Raw genomic sequence first — 22,278 nt, 5'->3', positions numbered from 1 at the left:
AGCAACACTTGGTGACCTTCTCCAGTGCTGCTTGGGACGAGGTGTCAAATGATACCTCTGAATTTAGTTCTGTTGCCACTGCTCTCTCCCTAATCCCCTGACTACACAGCAGCTCTTGCCTGGGCCAACCAGTCCTATAACCAAAATAATAGTTTATGCTTATATAAAACCTTTCATCTGAAGTGTTTTGTAACCAAGGCTAGACAAGTTGAAAAGAGCAGTACAGCCTCTACCAAATGCTTACCTATAAAACACATACAAGAAATGTTAAACACAACCATTGATCTTCCCCCCTTATGTCCATGGTTCGTAAGCCCCCATGCTTATCCCCTTTTCCCAACATGGCTGCAAATGCTAGTTTGTATACTGAGTTAGTCTGATAGTTGAGTATGTGTTTTGGATTCTATTCTCCCTCCTGAGACTGGCAAGCTGTATGATTTGGGTAAGTTATGTTGCTTTTGTGTCTGTTATATGTATAAGAAGCATATGTTTTTAATATCTTATTTGCTTTAAATTTGTGGTAAGAATCTTTTAACTATTCCCAGACAAAATAGAAAATGAAGTATTGTTACTGATTCACTTCTGATCTGTGTAAAACTACTTTGTTGGCAGGTTTGCTGTGTGAAAAAATGTGATTGACTGATAAAGTAGGGTATGGAGGATTTAAGCTTGTCACTGAAATTTACACCTGGGCTCTCCTTTTCTCAATCAATGTAACAGACATCCTTTGAGGAACGTAACTCCACTTGTGTTGTACTGATTTTGGCCAATTCTGTTGCTCGGTGTGAGAACAAAAGCCATTAGCTGCAATATAGAGCACAGCATTGAGAGTACAAAAAAAAAGCCATTTCCTGAAGTAAGTAATTTGGTGGAAGAGGAAGTATTTGATATTGAAAGAGCTACCTACCAGCACTCCTATCAAAAATCCTGCCATATATCCTCTTCATAAATTATGCCATGTATATACAACCAAAGGTAAAAATAATTACAATCGCAGAAAGAAAAAGTAAGATGGCTGGTGGGGTTTGTTTGGTTTTTTCAGAGGAAAATTTGAAGGTTGTTTTAGACTCCTGTGCAGCTCTATTGTATATTGCAAATATTTCCCTTCTTATAACCAATATTTATTAAAAGTGCCTCCACCTGCCTTCGCTTGACAGGATGCACTTAGTTTTAAGTAGCAGCAAGGGCTTGTACAGAAGTGTCTGTATCAGTTGCAGCAGAAACCAAACTGTTCCAAGGCCGCCTGTCAACAGGGGTGATCCGCTGTCTGTAAAAGGGGAGGGAAAAAACAAGCACGCACCAATTATTGACAGTATTAATCTCTCTTCAGTCTTAGCTTGCGTTTAGGAAAATAAAGTTATTACAAGCTCGACAGTTAACTATGCAGTGAATAGCTTCTCTTGGCTCATCTCAAAATGTGCCAGCAAACCCTCGTTTAAGCAGCATAAAATGTTGCCCTTAGTTACATCTTTGTAATCCCAGCGCAGACAGTGGTCAAACAACTCTCTTAGAGCTCAAGAGGGGAAAAGTAAACAGATCTTAGCAGAACTATGCTAACCCTTTGCTCAGTCCTACACCAGAACCTCACCAATCCTTGCTCCAAAGCAGAGAACTGCAGTGAGGGTTCATAACTGATACTACCTCACTATGGAGGGGCAGATTCCTCCCACTCCTGCCCCCTCCGCCCCCAGCAGGAAGGGTTAAAATCCAAGAATGATCAACCTCAACATAGTATACCTGGGAGGCTTGTCAGAGAGGTGGGGCCTTAAACAGCGAGGTTACAAACTCAAGCAGAGGTTGGCACTGAGGTGCTGCTTAGCAGGAAAGCTGCTGACATGCCTCTGCTCTCTGACCAGTCTAAGAAGTGGAGGGACTTCCTTGGTTTTTCTTTTGAGCCTAGGGCCTTCAGACTGGGTCCTTTGCCCCAGTCCCCTCCACAGAGATTACTGAACTCTTGCATGGAACTGTAGGGTAATCCCAGACAGCCTTGTGAGCTGCAGTTTACTAGGTTTGCTTTTTTTCATTTAGACTGCATCCTTCCTAAAACAGCTGGAGGCCCATGCCCTGAACCCCCAACCAGTTCTACAGCAACATCAACAGCCCAGGAAGGGTCTAACTGTTTTTTATCTCCAACAGCTCAGTTAGAGCACTGGCCTTGTAAACCAGGAGTTGTGAGTTTGATCATTGTTGGGGCCTCAAATGTATTTCATAACAGCTTTCAAGTACCTGGGGACAACTTAGATAAACATCTGTCAGGGGTGATGTAGATGGTCCTGCTGTGACAGGGGACTGGACTCTGTGACCTCCTGAGGTCCTTTCCAGTTCCTTGATTCTATAAATTAATTTATTTCCCATATATAAGTGACCATGGGAGGCTGCTATGCCCAGTTCGCCGTATCCTGTGCCCTGTATCCTCTAGCCACGCAGGGGCAGGGGCAGATGTTGCACACACAGCCACCCAAAGTTGCTGCTGTGTTGACGCTAGTGAGGCTGAAGAAGCATTCAAAGCTGGAAGTGGAGAAAAGCAGCGCCTGCCAGCCAGCAGTAACTCAGAGGGAGTGCTAGACAGGAGTTTCCCCTCTGCCTCTGCCCTGGGAATTGCTGACTCCCAGGTACTGAAAGCTAAATGTTGTTACAGATCTTACAGACAGGTCCAATTTTAAATCATTTTTACGGACTGTCCATGAATATACTGATGGCTGCAACCCTGGCCCTCACTTAACAATCTTCAAGAGTCCGTCACTTATACTGGGTCTCCTGGTCATTGGTTGGGATTAGTGAGGTTCTGTCCCATACCACTAGCTTGACACTGCCCGTAGTACAGTTCACTTACAGTAAGTAGGCATCCCGCTCCAAGTTACTCAAATAACGTCGTGTTTCACATTGGTAAAGTGACCGGTATCTAGTATTCCACTTGCACTTTTCATGTTTTGTGATGTCATAGCGACCAACACCGACTGGGTTCTGAACAAAGAAAGTCAGACGCAGTTCCGCATTGTTAAAGGTGCAGGCGTATGTTTGCCAGGGAAGTTCTGCCCATGATTACAATGGCAACAGGATTAGGGTATCCATTTGAAAACATCCTCAAATATTTATCAACAATCATTACCACCAGCTCTGATACTTGGGAATGGAGGAATTAGGGCCTGATTCCTCCATTTAAGTTCAGAGTTTGTACAACAACCATCATAATCAGATCCCGGGGTTCCGATTTCTCTGAAGATGTTGGGTATCATTCCCTTAGGATGTGATTTTCCCCAAAAACATAGAACTAACGCTAGTCAAGTTCCGTTTTTTAGCACTGTTACCATACAGTGTAATCAGCAGAGTTCCTGCGTCCGTTACTGAGCAATCCTTTTAGTTCTTTTTCAAATTGCCTGTTGCCTGCCCTTTGGCATGAAGGCAGAAATTGCTTGAAAGTTGGCTCCTCATCCCTAGCTCTTGGGACTACTTCGCATCAAAGCATTTTCTGTCTTCTCTGTGCCCTTCAGGCTTTGTTCTAGTTCACTGTGGGAACTTAGAGAAGATTATTACCTGATGCAAGAATGATATGAAGGAATGCTGCCATTACAACCTGCTGGCATGGGAGAGAAATTCTGGGCATGTGTATGTAAATACAGTTTGTTCCTGAGTGCTTAGATCTAGATATTCAACTGATGCAATTATTGTGGGAACACAGAAGACACAGAGTGTGTTTAACCCGTTTTCCCAAAATGAGGGGGAGACAGTTTAATCTCAGAGGGGTGGCTGTTCTAGTCTGTAGTTTCACGCACAAAAAGATCAAGCTGTCCTGTAGCACCTTAAAGACTGACAATTGTATTTATTAGGTAATGATCTTTCATGGGTAAGCCCCACTTCATCAGATTCCCATTAAACAACCAGTTTAAAACAACTCTGGAGAGACAAGGGACCCTTGAGAATCTAGAGGGGGTGGGCAGGGCCCTGAACCAGCAGGCGACATTCCCTCCAGGCATGAGCTGTATGGCTGGCTCAGCCTGTTTCTCCTCCCTGTTCAATGGCAGAGCTAAAACAGGCTCCAGGAGGAGTCTCTTTTATACCTTTACATTTACTCCAGGGGATGCTGGAGACTTCTTGTGGCTGGACTTTGCGTAGGGCCAAGAATTGAAATCACTGAGCTATGCCCAGAGCCAAATCCACCACAAGGTAGTGGAAGTCATGAGCAGTTGCCCAGTGGGAGCAGCAGTGGTACAACGGGTGGCCAGCAGGGTGTGGTGGACAGCAGTGAGTAGCAGGTGGCTGGCGAGTGACCAGTGGAATAAGATGCTGCTTTACCTCCCCTGCTCAAGACGGGAGGTGAACCCTGCAGAGGCAGTTGTAAGCTCTGAGTCTGCCATGGGCAGCAGTTGTGAGAGGGGTGCAGAGAAAGTTTGGGCATGTGAAGGGGACATTGGGGTTGCTGGACTACAGAACCTGAGAGGAAGAGGGCACTGCCAACTTACTTGGGGGCTGAGATTTACTCGTAGCCTTGGCATGACACCATAAAGAACATTCATAACAAATCAATGCCAAGCTACTTTCCTCTTTTGTATTCCAAGTTTCATTTCTACACTGAGGCCAGGTCTCCAGAGTCGACAGTAGACACAATTCCAGCTACTGCAGTTGCGTAGCTGAAATCAGCTTATCCACAGTCGACTTCCCTGGCTGCCCTCACTGAGGGAGGTCGACAGGAGAAACTCTCCCCTCAACCTCCCTTATTCCTCATGAGATTGAGCCCTGGAAGGCGACTCTGTGCTTGTGAGTGGGGAAGCGCTGCCTCTCAGAGGCACCCAGAGCTGGTGCGTGAATTTCCCAGATCACTGAATGGGGCCTGGAGCCAGCTGTGTTGGATGGATGGAGAGGAACCCCTAGAAACTGAACCTGGCCCGTGCAGCTGCACCAACCCACCAAGATGCTGCCGCTAAAAGGAAGTCTGGTTTTGCAGCACTAGGCTGCGACTTGCTGGGCGTACATCGTGCTCTGCCCCCTGAAAGATTAACAGCTGCTGCACACCAGAGAAGGTGCCTGGAATACGATCAGGAGTCCCACTCACCGTGTTGCCAGTAAAGAGGCGGTACGCCTTCCTGTCAACTCGCTTTGCAGATGACCAAAATGGAGGTTGATTGCAGTACTCGGCTCGCTCTATGGGTTTGGGATCGTGGGAGCCAGGCCCTACAGCATACTGCAACAACGTGACGACCGTAAATCGCTGCCCTACTTGCATAGGTACCTAACACACATGCTTAAAGCTCAGAGCCTGCTTAGGTATCTTGCTGAATTGGGGCTGGAGGCTTTGTCTCCTCTACGCCTAAGAGTATCAAGTGCTGCCGCTCTAGGTAACCCACCTTCACAAGCGGCGTCGGTAACCTCACTGGGAGCGCAGTTTTCAGTGGTGCTTTATAGCGCTGTAACTTGCTGCACTCAGGGCAGGGGAGCGTTTTCTTCATACCCCTGTGCCAGAAAGTTGCAGCACAGTAAAAGAGCAGCGCAGACCTAGGCAGCAGGTATCATAAGCAGGGGCAGGCAAGGCCTTCCCAAACTGCCCCGCCTGGCACTGCCCATCCTCTACTGGGAGCTCTGTCGTGGCTCCCTGCAGCTGCATGGGCAAGGGAGGCTGCAGCCATGCCACCTACCAGCTGCCCGGCGCTCTGAGGCCAGCGGAGGCTGCAGCCACGTTGCCAACCGGCTTCCTGGAGCTCTGCGGCTGCGCTATTCTGATCTGGAGGCCCACAGACTCATCGTGTGGGACGAGAGGCCTGGGGAGAGGCTAGTGACCAAACTGGGGGCGGGGCCTCAGGCAGGGGGCGGGGCTGGAAGTCCTTTCCTCCCTAAGCCATGAGGACAAGCACTGCCTATCAGTGTAGACTGAGCCTAGTTAATTCTGTTGCATCCTTTTGGTAGCCACGTAACTAAGGCCCTTTCTACACTTCCTGGGAGCGCGACGCTGCCGAGAGCAATCTTCCAGGGCCATTTAGCAGTTCTAGCAAAGACTCACTAGATCATCCACTGATTGTGCTCCCATCGCACAAGGAGAGTTGATGGGAGAGTTTCTCCCATCGACTCCCTGCAGAGTTCCCTGGGACTGTGCCAGTTCTGGAGGTCCCTCCTGGTGGTTTTCGTGCCTCTCCCTTTGGCCTCACAGCCCCCTACCCCCATGCCATGTGATGCATTTACAGCAGGGGGGCGTCCTCCACAGTAACATTTACAGCGCATCCAGGGGGTGAGAATGGGAACGTGGCATTGCTGACCGTGGCACGTGGACACTGGCTGAGTGTGGCCCAGAAGATCCGCTCCGTGGGGCAGCCGGGGTTCCGAGCAAGAGTGCTGAAAACGCCTTTGCTCTTTGCGTCCTTGCTGTTCAGCAGTTCCACAAAGCCCTTGGCGGTGCTGGTGCTGAGCTCAACGCACTTCTTCTAAAGGGACAAACAAGAGGAGACAGTGTGGCCCAACGGCCTAGCTCCTAAGAGCACTGCTCTTCCAGGGGCCAATCCAGGCCGCAGGTGAAGCCAGCCGGGAGAGACCATTCACTTCACTGCAGCTGGATAAAGCCCATAGACCTTCATGCAGAGTCCAGAGACAACTCAGTTCCCTTCCCGCTGACTTGGATCGCCTCCTCCCTGCACCATCTCTGCCCCACTATGGGCTCTCTAGGCCAGGTTAGCTTTCCAGAGAGCCGTAAAAGTTCTCCACTGCCTCCCCCGTCCCAGCAAGTGAGGGCCACTCCCCAAGCTGCAGGGCTGCAAGGCAGCTGGAATACAGCAGTTCTGAAATCCAGAACAAGTGGAGAAGACTGCCCACAGGCAAGCTTGTTCACTTTTGGTGCCTGGTTTGAATCCAGCCCCAGGTCAGTAGAGGAGGGAAGCCGTGAGTTATTTTTATTGTCTGTATTAAATGAAGGCCAAAGAGCAAGCAAGTAAGGTCTTGTCTACACCAGACGTTCTCAAAAGTTTTGGCTGTGGCCCACCCCACCCCACGCAAACCTTTTTGTGGACCACCAGCCAACCACCCATGAGAACAAAATGCCTTTGTTTATCGCTGAATACCTTGAATACTACACCATTCATATTAGGCTACTGGAGCTATAACATCCAGGGTTGTATATTACCCGTTAAGAAAGGAAATGTTAATAATCAAAATCAAAAATAATTAAACAGATTAAGCACTTTACCTTTCTCAGGTTAGTTCACCAAACTTTGTTTAAAAGAAAATGAAATATTAATTTAGGCCCTTAAAAAATGGTTTCAATGTTTGTCTTTGTTTATGGCTGGGATAAGGAACCTTTTCTGGGTAGGGGCCACTGATCTACAGAAAAAAAATCAGTTAGGGGACATGCAAATGAGGCAACCCCCTGCTCCAAAAAAAATCCTCACTGATGTGGCCCCCAACTGAGATACCCCACTCCCTGGTGCTCCAGCCCCAAGGCAGGGAGTGGGGTTGGGGAGAGAGAAGACAGGGAGGACCAAGCTTCAGGGCTTCCCACAGGCCCTATTAACTCTTTTGGGGTTTCGTGAGCCTCCTGGGGTGAGGCTAAAATGAGGGGTTCATTGTGTTGGAGTGGGCTGGGAGTGGCAGTCTGGCCAGGAGGAAGGGTGCAGGCCCAGTCTATGAGTGAAGTGCCTGGAAGGCTGGATGGGTTCAGGAATGAGGTGGGGGTGGGGTGTCTGGCCAGCGGGGAGGATGCAGGAGCAGGCTGGAGGTAGGGTCAAGAGAGAGGGTGCAGGACGCACATGGAGGGGAGGGTGTCTGGCTAGAGGGGACGATCCAGGAGCAATTTGCAGGTGTGAGGTCCATGAGCTGAGCAGGACAGGGGTTCTGGAGCAGGAGGAGGGTTCAGGAGTGGACCAGGGCTGGGAGAGCTGGGGAACTGCATGGGGAGAATGGAGGTACAGGAAATGGCCATGGGGAGGGCAGTCCCTGCCACTCCCAGGTACCACCCTCCATCGCTCCCATTGGCCAAAATCCAGCTCGAGAGTGGTCTCCGGCACTGTGTTCAGCCAGCCAGGAGGAGGGGGAGCCGCATTTTTTTTCCCCTGCAAGCCAGAGCCAGCGCACGGGGCTCGGGGCTGCCTTCCCCGCCTTCAGCCGGGAGCAGGCGCTGGGCAAGAACCTTGCAGGGGGAGGGAATGCAGCAGGGCTGGAGTGCCAGCGCAGGCTCCCTGCTGGGTGGGTCAGCCCTGAGCCTTGCAGCCCACCTGCCAGGCAGCAGCAGACTACTAGTGGTCTGTAGACCGCAGTTGAAGAATCCAAGGTCCACACAACGGTAGTCATTGAGGTCTGAAAAGCACACCCTTGTCAAATGGGAGTCACCAATGAAAGCATTAGTGCGGCCAGCCCAGGATGGCAGGGGAGGTTCTCCTGCTGACATAACTAATGCCACTTCTCCTGTTATGCCGCTCGTTGTGGGTGGGTTAATTACACCAGCGGGAGAGTTCTCCTGCTGGCATGCAGCAGCTGCCTGTAGGCTGGAGAGTGGCACAGCTGCAATGGTACAGCTGTGTAAACGCAGCCTCAGCAACCAAAGTAAGTGAGCTTTTTGGCTAGGTCTGCAAGTGAATTGTAACTTCCCTGAGTCCAAAGGTGCTGTACTGCTTTACCCCAGCTGCGGATCTGGCCCTCAGTTTTCCTCATTAATAATAACAGGAAGGCTGGGATTTCAAAAGCTGCTGCCTAACCTCCCAGCACCCCCCTTGAGCCCCCTGGACAAGTTACTCCATAAGTAACCACTACAGGGCTGTTTTACTAAACACACAAACCTCTCAGAAGGGTACGTACTTCTGCAGCATAATGCCCACAGATCATAGGCTTCGACCTGTCTCCTGTGAAGATGTCATAAGGGCCGCGTTTACTGACCACGCGTTTCAACATCTCGTCGGTACTGTTTTTGAGGTTGTAGGTGGCTGGTCCCAAACCACTTCCCTAAAATCACCAGGGTGCAGAAACAGCCGTCAGTGACAATTCTAGTAAGCCCTCTGAGTGGCACTGAGCAGCAGAGTCTGAGGTCCTGCTCATGTGGAAGCCAATTTTTACTAACTACGGGTTTGTTGCTAAATAATGACAACACTGCTGTTCTATGTGACGGCAGCACCCAGAGGCCCTCGCTGAGGCTACGTCTACACTCAGCAAAGTAAGTCGACCGCAGGTACACAATCCTAGCTACAGCAATTGTGCAGCTCACGTCGACCTATCTGCACCTGGCTTACATGGCCATCCCTACTGCAAAAGGTCAACGAGCGAGTTTCTCCCGTCGACCTCCTCACGCCTCGTCTCTTGCGAGGAGTACAAGGGTCAACAGCAGCCCCTGAGAGGTTGATTTTTGTGTGTCCCTGAGTGGGTCAATTTTCCAGGCTAGTGTAGACATAGCTTGAAATCAGAACCCGGTGGTGCTTAGCCCTGTCCAAACACCTGCTGAGCTGCAGACCCTGCCTCAAAGAGCTGTGTGCTCTGCCTGTGGCTGTTGCCTCTCAGTCATGCTGCTCATCCTTGAGTAGTCAAATGGTTAACCAGTAGCCCCCGTTTCTTCCAATCATCCATTGCAAATTGCTCCCAGGGCCTGAGTTAAAATCTGCACCATCAGAGAGGCAGGGGTGGTTCCTCAGCATGGCATCTTTAAACTGAGTGCCTGGGGCCACCTCCCATTTGGTCTGCACTAGGCAGGTGAGTCAATTGCAGATGTGCAATTCTAGCAATGGCAGTTGCGTAGCTAAAATTGACTTATCTGCAATTGACTTACCCAGCCGTCTTCACAGAGGGAGGGTGACAGGAGAAACTCTCCCATTGACTCCCCTTAGTCCTAATGATATTGAGGAGTACAGAGGTTGGCTGCTGGCCCCACATAGTTTGATTTCGCACGTCCCTGCCAGGCACGTGAAATTGAACTGTGGAAGCTCGATCCCGAACGGGCCAGTCTTCCGCGTAATGTCGACATGCAGGCTCCACCAATGGCAGCGCAACCCACAAAGGGGCAATACCACCAGAGGGATGTGCTGAGGAGCCACTGATGGAGGTTGGCTGAAGCCTCTGGGGGTTGTCTCCGCTACAGCGCCTGTGAGGCTGAAAGTCTCAGCTTCTTCTGGTAAAACGCATGGGCTACGTCTGCACTTACGACACACTTCAAAATCCCCTTATGCCTATCAGCTGGGGGATTTTAATGTTTGCAGGGTCCTTTTGAAAAGGACCCCCGTGGAGACGGGCCACGCGCGAGTGAAACGTGACACTTTCGAACTGCTGCGGCCGGCGGCATGCTAATGAGGCGCTGAATATTCATTTCAGCGCCTCATTAGTATTCTTTGATTTGGCCATTAGCATGGCCCTTTCGAAGCTTTTCGTAAGTGTAGGCACGACCATGGGCTTTTCCTCTTGGATGCCACTTGCCCAGTCCTCCGTGTTCCCACCCCTCCTCCCCTCCTCTCTCCAACTCACTGCAGCCAGGCAGTGAAAACTGCCAGCCTTCTGCATCCTCTCTATTGAGAACAGCAAATGCTGGCACCTCCCTGAGGTTTCAGGGCTCCTGATTGACCAAGAGATCAAGCCCATGGCCATGCTGCTGGGGTCTGCAGTAGTGAAGTATCCTGAAGGAGCAGCTACCATTGAGCCCTCACTTTTATGCTTTCTGGTCTCTTGTGCCCTGGGCAGTGGCTCATATGCAAGTCTACACAGGGGCAGAATGAAAAGCAAATAGTGTAGCCTTGCCACAACAGGAGGTAAGACGCATTTTTCAGTTTTGCTGTCCATGATCCCTTGGGAGCTCGCCCAGCGTCTCTGCTTCTCCTCCATCAGGGCATACGGGTTTCCATTCTTGCCATATGTCCCGGGGCCTGGGTAGCAATCCTGCAGAAATAAGAGCAAGATGATTGCTAACGAAAATAGATACAACCGCCAAAAAAGAGCCAAATTCTGCCACTCAGAGAAAGATTCTTTGTAATTCTCTAATGCCCAGAGGCCCTAACTGAGACCTGGGCCTACAGAGACAGGTGGTACAGACACATCCAAAGACTCAGTCTCTGCTCCGAAGTCCTTCCCAGCTATTAGGTATTTCTCTGTGGAGACAAGCTGCCCCATGGAGGCACTGTGCCTCCCAGGGAGCTCAGGGACTGCAAATGCCAGTGGCAACATCTAGCTCTTTCCAGTACACTTTTCATCAGGCGAGCAATCCATCTTCAATCAGCAGCAGCCTCAGCCCACCCCTGTGAGCAGGGCAGAGCATGTCAGCCCCATGGTACAGATGGGGGACAGCGGTACAGAGAACTTAAGTGATCTGCCCAAAGTCTGGAGGAACAGGGAGCAGCACTTCCCTCTCCCAAATCCCAGGGCCATGGACAACCTTGTCGCTGTAGCCCCTGAGCAAGGGAACACAAGGGCCAGAAGGTTCCACAGGGTGTTCCCCAGCTCACTAGCACCAGATGATGTAATGCAAATCCCGGGGAGGAACACCAAATACCAAATCCCCTTTTAGAGCAACTCAGCCAGCAATTCCCCCACCCTCCCGCAGCCCCCTATGCAAACTTGCTACAGCTGGACCTGAAAGACAGCTGTGAACCAACTCCACATTAGGTTCAAATCTCACTCGCCTCCAGCCTGCAGCACAGAATTAAATGCTGGGTCTTTCTGATGCCTGCAGGAATGCCTGTCTCCTTGGGTGTCTACTTCTGGGCTGAATGCAGCCCTCTACTCCTCTCCTATTGCATCAATCAGGGGATAAAAGTCTAAAAGGAGAATTTGGTGCAGCCATTACCCAAGACTTAGAATAAAGTGTTCACACTCGATTTTCAATGCCCTTTGCAAAGAGGATTATTGCTTAACAGATGGGGAAATTGAGGCACGGAGCAGTGACAGAACTTCTCCCTGGACCAGTGTATGGTAGAGCCTGGAACAGACTCGCTGGGTGACGTTTTGGCCCCACTGAAGTCAACAGCTAAGCTTCCACTGATTTCAGCGGGGCTGGATTTCAGCCCCACATCCCCTCACCACCAAGCCACTGGCTAACACTGCCTCCCTACTGTTCGGCGGTCCTTACCAGGTACAGCTTGCTATATTCATCCCCAGTAAAAGGATTAACATCAAGTACAATTTTTGCCTCTGCCCAAGACAATAAAAGGAAAGTTGGCCTCTTGACGGTGCCTGATTTAAAAGCAAATGCTCCAGGTATGAAATTACGTATTCTGTGACGTAAGTGGCATCTCAAGCCTTGCCAGCACAGGCTGCTCTGTTGCAAACACAGTCAGCTGTGATTCACACAAGCTCCCACTGCGAGTCACTCTTGATTCACACATACAGCTGTAAAATCAGCAGTCATGCAGCTAGGGAACGGATCCGATTAACACGATATTCTAGGGCCGTGGTTACGGAGGAGCTATTTGACTGTTGCTCAGTCCCTGGGGAGGAAGGATGCTTCTCTGCAATGACCCCGTTTTTAATTTCTTTTGCCAGGCAGTGCAGGTGTGGGATGGCAAAAGTGGCCAGCCTGGAGTGGTAAAAATCAGTCAATACCTTTCAGCTGTCTTTCGCAGTTCGGGGAGAATTAGAAGTCTTTGCTATGGAGTTCCGGGGCTAGGGGAATATTTGCAGAGCATTATTCTATAGAAAAGTTATTTTAAAAACTAACCATCACTATCTGGTGTATATACTCTGGATTCATAGAAGGTAGGCCATGTAAAATGTGTTTGCACTCATAAATACATACACTAACACACCGGTACTGCAGATTAATTCAGTATTCAGGTAGTATGATGGGCATTATGATAGACACCGTTTGGACACAAAACAAAGGGCTCAGTCCCAGAACTGTACTGTACACAGAACTGACTAGCAATAATCCTTCTAATTTTCTTCCAACCATCTGTGGAATAAATAGTGTTATGTGCACCAAGGAATGTGTGGATGTGTCCTACTAGTAGAAACACCTACTGTCAGCTGTGGGCACGCTGCTAATCAGCCGGGTAGCTGCCCAAGCAGTCAGCTTAGGGGAACACTACTCCCCAAGGACATCAGGGAAGATCACCCATAAATACGGCACCTAAGTTACATGAAATAGAAAACACTGCTATTGTGATTCGGTTCTGCCCTAGATCAGTGATCTCTCATCTGCTCCCTTTCCGTTACTCCCTTGCTAGTTAAGATGATTTTGTCTGAGCTATCAGTAGACTATGGCAGGCACCAATGAACAGAAAGCAGCATTCTTAACCCTACTGGGGTAAGCTCATCCAAATGAAGTGATTGGGAAACCAAACAGCTATCAGGAAGCATCACTGGCTATTGACCCTTATTATTTCTTATACCACCTACTGTACTTTTAAATATCACATAGTTGTAAAGGGGGACTTTTTTTGGCTTCTCCAAAATTGTGTATCATGTATTATTAGTAACAGAGAGATAGCCGTGCTAGTCTATATACTATCAAAACATATCCATATATTACTAGGTGATCCAATAATAATATTTAGCTCTGCAACAAGAGGTAGGAGAGTATCTACCTTGCATGTTTCTTGTCAAGTTACTGCAGTACCTATGTTGCTTACCCTAATTATGCCTTTAAATCTTTCTTCTCCAGTGTCACAAACACCTCTAATACTGGAAGGTCGGGTCTCTTGCAGGAAATGTTTGATGTTGTAAGTTCCTGGGCCCAGTTTTTCTTTCTTGTTGAGAAAAAGATTTTTAAGGGTTTAGAAGGAACAAAGCCAGAATTCTAATGTGCCCAACAAATCACACCACCACTCCTTCAACGCATCCCACGTCGCTCAAAGTTTGAAAGATTAAACCACAGTCAGGTTTCTTGTGTGCACATAGAGGGAAAAGTCAAATTCATAGCTCACCAGATGCTTGTTTTTCTTCAGCAGCTCCTTAAAATTAAAATGCGGCATCTGGGTAAGTTGTGCCCCAGCCTGTGCTTTTGGCCCCGCCAGAATTTGAAGCCTTCGCCAGCAGCACAAAGGAGCTGAAGCTTCCCTGGTCAATATTGTAGGTGCCTGGGCCTAACTTTCTGCCCTAAAAGGGAAGCATAAGTTTAAAACCTAAACACTTAAGTGAAGCCAGTTTTACACTGGTACAACACCACTGAAAAGTGTTGTGCTGCAGCAGGGCATCAGATTCTAAGAATTCCAAACATGTTTGCAAATTTTCCTTTCTACATGCAACCAGTGAGTGAGAGTTAATGGAGCTACAACAATATGTACTGGCTGAGAGTCTGAGCCAAGATTTCTAGCACGTTGGATACATTGCTGACGCATGAAATCTATTCAAAGGTCCTATAACTACACATTATGCTGGGAGGTAAATTACGTTGGATAGAGCAGGGATCAGCAACCCCTGGCACGGGTGCCAAGAGTGGCACGCGAGCTGATTTTTATGGGCCCTCGAGGTGTCAGCTCAGCCCCACCTCTCTTCCCTTATGCAACCAGGAGCTTGCTCAAAGCCAGGCTGCCTGTGGGTTAGCAAAAGACCAGCTAATGCTACCAGCCCCCACCTAACCGGTAAAGCTCTGCAGCTTCATTTATTCGTTAATGAAGCTGTTTGGATTCTCTTTCCAGAATTCAATTTCCATGAAAAATCTGAATCATATGTTTGGAAAAATCTGAATGGATTCATTCTGCTGCTTTCATTTACCACCTGCATTCAGCCCTTAGACAGAGATCAAAAGGTCAAATTCTGGCACTCCTCCTGGGAAAGGTTATTGACCCTTGGGCTAGAACTTCATTCTATATCATGAACATTGACAGTTTTGCCATTGATTTAGGGTTGCCAGCTTTTCGGACTGGACAGCATGGCTGGTCGGGAAAGTGGGCAACTCTTCATTGATTTCATTGCCCTTGTATCTCTATTAAATGGACTGATAAGAAAACATTTATCGAATTAATTGGAAGCAGCGAAATGAATCCATTCAGATTTCCCAAGGAAATTTAATTCTGGAAAAAGAATCCAAAGGTCTGATTCCTAGTTCAGTTCTGCATGTAGAGCTGAATACATGCTGTGTCCATGAGATACAGAGACCAACTCACCAACTCTGAAGAGACCTTTTTGCAGTAGGGCACCTGCGTGTCAGTACCTGGTTTCTTACACTTCGGCTACATGGCTGACATGTCAAATCTAGCAAAGGATGATGTAAATACACAATAAATGTTGGATGAAAGCACAACCAATTTTACAGAAGAAGGTCCTGGTCCTGTGAACATGGAGAAATTGTTTGTGTTTCGTCAGCAGAAAGGGTCACTTGGGCATCGGTAGATGTTGCATCAGGCCTTTATTATGGACTCAATACCGCAAAGACACACATGCTTCGTTGTGTGTATCGTCCCATTCATTCTGAGGGATTAGTGAAAGTGAAGGACCTGCAGGTTTGAGGCCTAAACACTTTCTGCAGTGAGTAATGTCGCAGGTGACCACTCACTGGAGTAAATACAATGCCCAAGGCTAACTGTGTGCATGATCAGGGCCCTAAACGGACGTGCTGTGCAAATTAAGGAAAACACAGGGGCCAGTTCCACATTTTAAGTTGCTTCTGGTCAATTTCCCCAAAACGATCAGGCACCAGTGAAGTGGTGTGATGTCACAAGCATGGGAGGAAACGTTAAGCTCTCTCTGGGGTCATGTCCACACTTACAAAAACCTTCGAAAGGGCCATGCTCATGGCCAAATGGACGAATACTAGTGAGGCGCTGAAATGAATATTCAGTGCCTCATTAGCATGCCGCCGGCTGCAGCACTTCGAAAGTGCTGCGGTTTGCTCACCCTTTTCAAAAGGACCCTGCCAACATCGAAATCCCCTTATTCCCATCAGCTGATTTCAATTTGGCAGGGTCCTCTCGAAAAGGACCCCCACGTAGACGAGCCACAGGCAAGCGAACCGCAGCACTTTACACTTGCTGCGGCCGGTGGCATGCTAATGAGGCGCTGAATATTCATTTCAGCACCTCATTAGTATTCTTCGAAAGGGCCATGCTAATGGGGAAATGGAAGTTTTTTGTAAGCGCAGACAGGGCCTGTACGTGTATATAAATAAATTCCTCCTGGGCAACAGAACGATGTCATCCCACAAATGTGTCCGTCTGCCGCCCGAAAACGCTTAGGGGAGGCTGCTCTGGAGGGGTGGTAATGGAGGCCAGGCAGAGCTGGGTCGTCACCGGCTGCAGGTGAGGGGAGATGTGTAAGCAACTGCTGCCCCCAGGCCATGGCAGGGAGGAACGTGCTACTCGGAGCTGAGCTCCAGTTGTCGTTCCGGACTGCCGCCCCCCCCGACCCTGGTTCAGGAAGCAGCTCCTCTGGCAGTAGCATGGCCTCAAACTAGGGGTGGCAAATCCTGTTTCATTAGTTCATCAACCAAATGTTAATTTTAACTGGTTAACTGATTAAATGGGGGAGTGAGGAGATCACTTCAACCAGGCTGAGGCGCCCCTGCCCACGGCTCACCCCGGCTCACCCTGGGACGAGGGCTGCTTTGGCCAGGCTGGCATGCACCCATCAGCAGTGCCCCTGGGCTGGGCCCACAACAGGTGAGGGGCTGCTCCAGTTAGTCTCTTCTGTGTAGGGGGCGGCTTACTGGTTAACCATCTCCAGCCCTCACTGAAACCCTAATAACACAGTGTATCGCCAGGAGAATTTCTGCCCCCAAAATAAAAACTCAGACCACATCCTTAGCTGGTGTAAACTGGGGTGCGCTCCATTTTAACAACAGCTGAGAAATCTGGCTCTTCATTTAACAAATGCCTCTGCATTTAAAGAGATGTTTCTGCAGTGCACAAATTAAACGAATTCAAATAAATTGATACTCATACAGTATTTGGGAGGTGAAAAGTCATCTATGAGGCCTTAACCCTGCAAACTGTAACATGCAGATGCTTCCCCTGTGAAAAGTCAAAGGACTTCAAAGGGATTGCTCATGCGAATCAAGTTACTCACCTGTGTTTGCAGAAGCAGGGTCTTAGCACCAGGTATTACACAGAGGAGGTCAAAACAAGCGCTACTAGACAGATTCAGAGATTTCCAGGCCACCGGGGCCTCTCCTGAGGTAGCAGTGTTTCTGGATTTTATTAGCAGATTGAAAACTTGTGGCTCTGTGAGCTAAATAAACACAATCTCTCTCTCTCCTGCTGCTCAGCAATTCTGAGCAAGTAAAGGCAATGCAAGCAACAGCGTTCCAAGCGGGCAGAGTATGCTTTAAATGATGCCAGAAGCAGGCATTTGCTCTGAATAAATAACACAGGGCATATTAAATAAGGAGGAGAAGTAGGGGCAAACCCCACTCAATGTAGTTTAGATTAACAATCTGGTTTAAAAAAAAAATCTATCGACCCTGTTAAAATATAGCATGGCAGAGCTTTTCATGAACTGTGCCTCTCAGTCCCTTGCATGGCTCTGACAGTCTCGGCCAGTCTCTAACCCTAGCCCTGTGTTGTTAAAACCACCATTCAAACGCTTAAATCTACATTAGGTATATTTGAAAAAAAAACATGCAAACTGAGCACCCTTGCCGAGCACAGGGCCAGACTGGGGTGCAGTCTTACGCAGCTGTGCAGAGGTGGAAGGGGAATATGATCCCTCAGGCGCACCTCTGTGCAGCCTTCCTGGATCATTGGCCTTGGTGTGGAGGGAGAGAGAAGGTTTTGGTTGGACCACCGAATTCCCCCACCTATGCAGAGGGAAGTTGGGAGAGAGGGGGAGGGGCAGCAGGCAGTGCCTTGACTCTACTGGTCTCCGGGGCATCGGTGAATACAGCTGAGCCAGCATGTGGGGAACGTGGTCTGTTACTGATGGCTTCCCCGCAGGAGCAAGTGGGGAAGGGGAAGGAAATGTGACTGACTAGAGCAGAGTTTCTTAAACTGGCTGAGACCACAGAATTCCAAACAATAATATTTTTATGCAGAACACTCATGAATTTTTTTTAAAACTGTTGTAAGACCCCCCCGAAAAAAAAAACCCCACCAGCAACATATACAGCTAAAACAAAATGAAGTAATTTAATCAGGCATCCGAGCGGTGAAGGCGTAACATTGCGTCTGGCTTTAATAAGAGAAAATATAGCCCCATCAATGTATTCATCCGCACACTCCTTGCATACGAGCAAATTGGTCACAGAACACCAGCATTATGTGGAACACAACTTAAGAAACGCTGCCCTAAGGCAGTGCTTCCCGACCTTTTCACTAGTGTGGATCTCCATTCCCCCCACCCCCCGCAAATCATTCACGAACCCCCATGTCAGCTGCTATGTGCACTTTGTGAAATGAAAAAGGAAACCACAACATAGATTTTCGGACTGCAATTAATAATGTTATTGGAAGACAATTAATTTTAAAAATAACAATGTGGTGGTCACTTGGCATTGTGTTTAAAACTTATTTTCTATGATTATTTTCATTTATCTTTTATTTTTTTCACACACCCCCTGCAATGCCCTTGCAGACACCCCCCAGATTGGGAACTGCTGCTCTACAAACCCCAGATTGGGAACTGCTGCTCTAAAGGGCTCCCCCTGGGGGGGCATGGCTCAGCTCTGCACCCCTCTGCCCCAAACATGTGGCTGTTCCCAAAAGCTCAAGCTTAGCCCCCGGGAACCAGAAATCAGAGCGTAGCCTTTTAAAAACTATCATCAGTCCCAGGCCAGGCCATTCCAGACGTCAAGTTCAGTGTGGTGTTTTCAAATCCAATTCACTCTGGTTGCGCAAATGGGGGAAGTCCTATGGGTAGCCGGGGCCCCCAAGCCTTGCTGGCTTATTTCAGAAGGAAAAAATTCTTCAGAGACTGGAGTTCTGGCTCATCAGAATCATTGTCTGGTTACAGAAACCCACTGCTGCATAGGCCAAGTACCAAGCACGAGCCTGCAATGTATAGGCACGAACACGTGTGTGTATGTTTGGGCGAGAGAGAGGGAGCGGGGCTAATAACTGCAGGGAGGTGTGCAGACCTATCTGAATGACCTCAGGAGACGCCTGTGCTTCGTGTGGAAGTATCCCCCCCACCCCTCAGGAGGAGGGAGGCTGCTGTGTGTTTTACAGACATTTCAAATCTTATTTCTGTTTCCTTGGAAACTCCCCTGTTCAGCCAGTCCCGCCCGTGGCAGCGTGGACACGTGTGCCTGGCCTGGCCGTGTGTAATGAACACGTGAACTCATGTGTGCGAGATCTCGGCCAGGCCAGGCGGTGTGAGCCGCACACATGCTGTGTGGGTCTGCGGGCCAAGGGGTGCGTGCGATGCAGCTGCAGGAACGGGTGCATGACTGAGATCAGTGCAGGGCGAATGGGAGAGACTGTCTGTGAGGATGGGCCAGCACCAGACAGGGCTGAGCCTGGTTCTGTGCTGACTCTGGAAAGCCCGGTCAGCTGCCATCTGAGCCTGTCCGCGCTGGGGCTGCCAGTGGGGCACTTACCTGACTGTCTGAGTGCCAAAGGGGGCAGCTGCAAAGCCCTGTGCTGCCATTCGCTGCTGCCCAGGGGCAGAGGGATGGAGAAACCCCCCGCCCCCACCCCAACACAGAGCTCCCAGCTGTTCCGGAACTCCAATGCCATGACAACCCCATACACGTCCTGCCTTTCTGAGCCCATGAAGATGGAACTTCAGCACAGTCCACTGCATGCCCCCCACCCCCCACACCTGCTGCAGCCCATTGCATGGCCCCTGCCCCCCCACACCTGCTTAGCTTGTTACAGCCCATGGCTTGCCCCCCCACCTGCTGGACCTGTCACAGCCCATTGCATGGCCTGTGTCCCCTCCACACCTGCTGTACCCATTACAGCCCATTACATAGCCCCCCCCCGCACACCTGCTGCGCCCATTGCATGGCCCCCACCCCCACCCCACACCTGCTGCACCCGTTACAGCCCATTGTATGGCCTGTGTCCTCTCCACACCTGCTGTACCTGTTACAGCCCATTGCATAGCCCCCCCCCCGCACACCTGCTGCACCCATTACAGCCCATTGTATGGCCCCTGCCCCCCCACACACCTGCTTAACTTGTTACAGCCCATGGCTTGCCCCCCCCCACCTGCTATACCTGTTACAGCCCATTGCATGGCCCCCCCGCCACCTGCTTAACCCGTTACAGCCCATTGCATGGCCTGTGTCCCCATCACACCTGCTGTACCCATTACAGCCCATTGCATGGCCCCCACCCCCCCACCCCACACCTGCTGCACCCGTTACAGCCCATTGTATGGCCTGTGTCCTCTCCACACCTGCTGCACCCATTACAGCCCATTGCATAGCCCCCCCCGCACACCTGCTGCACCCGTTACAGCCCATTGCATGGCCCCCGCCCCCACCCCACACCTGCTGCACCCATTACAGCCCATTGCATGGCCCCCCACCCCACACCTGCTGCACCCGTTACAGCCCATTGCATGCTTCTCCTCCCTCCACCGAGCCTGCTGTACCTGTTACAGCTCAGCAGTAGGCCTGGCCTGGGTTGGTGGGAGGAATGTGGCCATTCTGAGCTCAGTGTTCGATCCTTGTCTGGTTCAGCTACATTACATGCTGCAAGGTGTGCAGGGGCTCTGTGAGCAGACATGCCCCTCGCCTGGATGTGCACAGGCTTGGCAATGAGACACACCCATTTCCCACATGTGCACGGTTTGGAAGAGCAGATGTGCACCTTGTCCACCCATTCACAAAGCTCAGAGGCAGTTGTGCACCTTACTGAAACATGTGCCCACTCAGACAGCAGACTGTCATCTTGGCAAATGGGTCTGGGGCTTGGTGAGTGGATGGACAGAGAGCAGACGGACCCATTGACGAGTATCCCTGGGGCTCAGAGAGTGGACAGACCCGTCCAGAGGTGGGCCTGGGGCTCAGAGAGCGGACGGACCCCTCCACAGGTGAGCCTGGGGCTCAGAGAGCGAGCGGACCCCTCCAGGGGTGGGCCTGGAGCTCAGAGGCTCTGGTTTTGTAACCTGTTCTTAGGAGATGCTGCACACCTGAGCTGTGTCTACACGTGCACGCTACTTCGAAGTAGCGGCACCAACTTCGAAATAGCGCCCGTCGCGTCTACACGCGTCGGGCGCTATTTCGAAGTTAACTTCGACGTTAGACGGCGAGACGTCGAAGTCGCTAACCTCATGAGGAGATAGGAATAGCGCCCTACTTCGACGTTCAACGTCGAAGTAGGGACCGTGTAGACGATCCGCGTCCCGCAACGTCGAAATTGCTGGGTCCTCCATGGCGGCCATCAGCTGGGGGGTTGACAGATGCTCTCTCTCCAGCCCCTGCGGGGCTCTATGGTCACCGTGGGCAGCAGCCCTTAGCCCAGGGCTTCTGGCTGCTTCTGTGGCAGCTGGGGATTTATGCTGCAGGCACAGGGTCTGCAACCAGTTGTCAGCTCTGTGTATCTTGTGTTGTTTAGTGCAAGTGTGTCTGGGAGGGGCCCTTTAAGGGAGCGGCTGGCTGTTGAGTCCGCCCTGTGACCCTGTCTGCAGCTGTGCCTGGCATCCCTATTTCGATGTGTGCTACTTTGGCGTGTAGACGTTCCCTCGCTGCGCCTATTTTGATGTTGGGCTGAGCAACGTCGAAGTTGAACATCGACGTTGCCGGCCCTGGAGGACGTGTAGACGTTATTCATCGAAATAGCCTAAGCCCTAAGCTATTTCGATGTTGGCTGCACGTGTAGACGTAGCCCTGGACTGCAGGTGCTGGTACTGCTCCAGCCTCCGAGGTGTGTCCCCGAGGGTCAGCCAGCAGCAGTGCGAGTAGACAGCAGCTGATGCTGAGTAAATACATGCTGATCAGACTGGCCGGTCCCTGAGTGGGGCCACCAAGGAGTGGAAAGAGTACAAGTGGCTCCTCCACTCCTGCCTTCCTGCTCAGGGACCAGCCCCGGTGCCCTGACTCTGCGCACAGCCTGCGGGAAAAGATGAGGGTGAGCTGGGTGTACCCTCCCACGCCAGCCAGCTGAGCCAGCCTGCTGTGCCCTCTCCTGGGGGGTGAAGCCTGTGGGGAAAACCTGCACTCAGCTGTCTGCCTCCGCTCTGGCCAGCTGAGGCAGCCTGTGCAGGCTTCAAAGCCCTGAATGTGGTCTGGAAGCAGTGAGGCTGTGCAGCCCGTGAGCAGGCTCAGCAGCTGGTCTGGTCCGATGGGGTCTGGAGTAAGGGAATCGGGGTTTGGCTGTTTATTTTCAAAGGCGTTTTACGGGCTGGCGGGAAACGCGCAGGCCATGTTCACGCAGGGCAGAATACAACCCGAAGGGAAATGGGATGGGTCGCTCCACCTGCGAGTGTGGAAGGTGACAGGTGTCCCTCCCATTCCAGGCTCCGCCCCGGCTGCATGTGAGTCAGCTAAACCAGAATTACAGGTTTGCGAGGCAA

At 50.4% G+C, this 22,278-nt stretch overlaps 1 protein-coding gene across 1 annotated transcript; it reads right to left on the bottom strand.

Moving 5' to 3' along the window:
• Positions 1-1,170: 1,170 nt before the first annotated feature.
• Positions 1,171-19,401, bottom strand: CIMAP2 (ciliary microtubule associated protein 2). Its single transcript, XM_075003397.1, is given in 11 exon segments — positions 1,171-1,267; positions 2,834-2,964; positions 5,051-5,179; positions 6,246-6,410; positions 8,770-8,913; positions 10,687-10,824; positions 13,512-13,628; positions 13,806-13,883; positions 13,885-13,977; positions 14,988-15,075; positions 19,352-19,401. Coding segments are annotated over 11 exon segments (1,230 nt in total).
• Positions 19,402-22,278: the final 2,877 nt, after the last annotated feature.

This window comes from Carettochelys insculpta, chromosome 9 (assembly GCF_033958435.1).
Source record: "Carettochelys insculpta isolate YL-2023 chromosome 9, ASM3395843v1, whole genome shotgun sequence".
NCBI lineage: Eukaryota > Metazoa > Chordata > Testudines > Carettochelyidae > Carettochelys > Carettochelys insculpta.
This window is presented reverse-complemented; position numbering and strand designations above follow the sequence as displayed.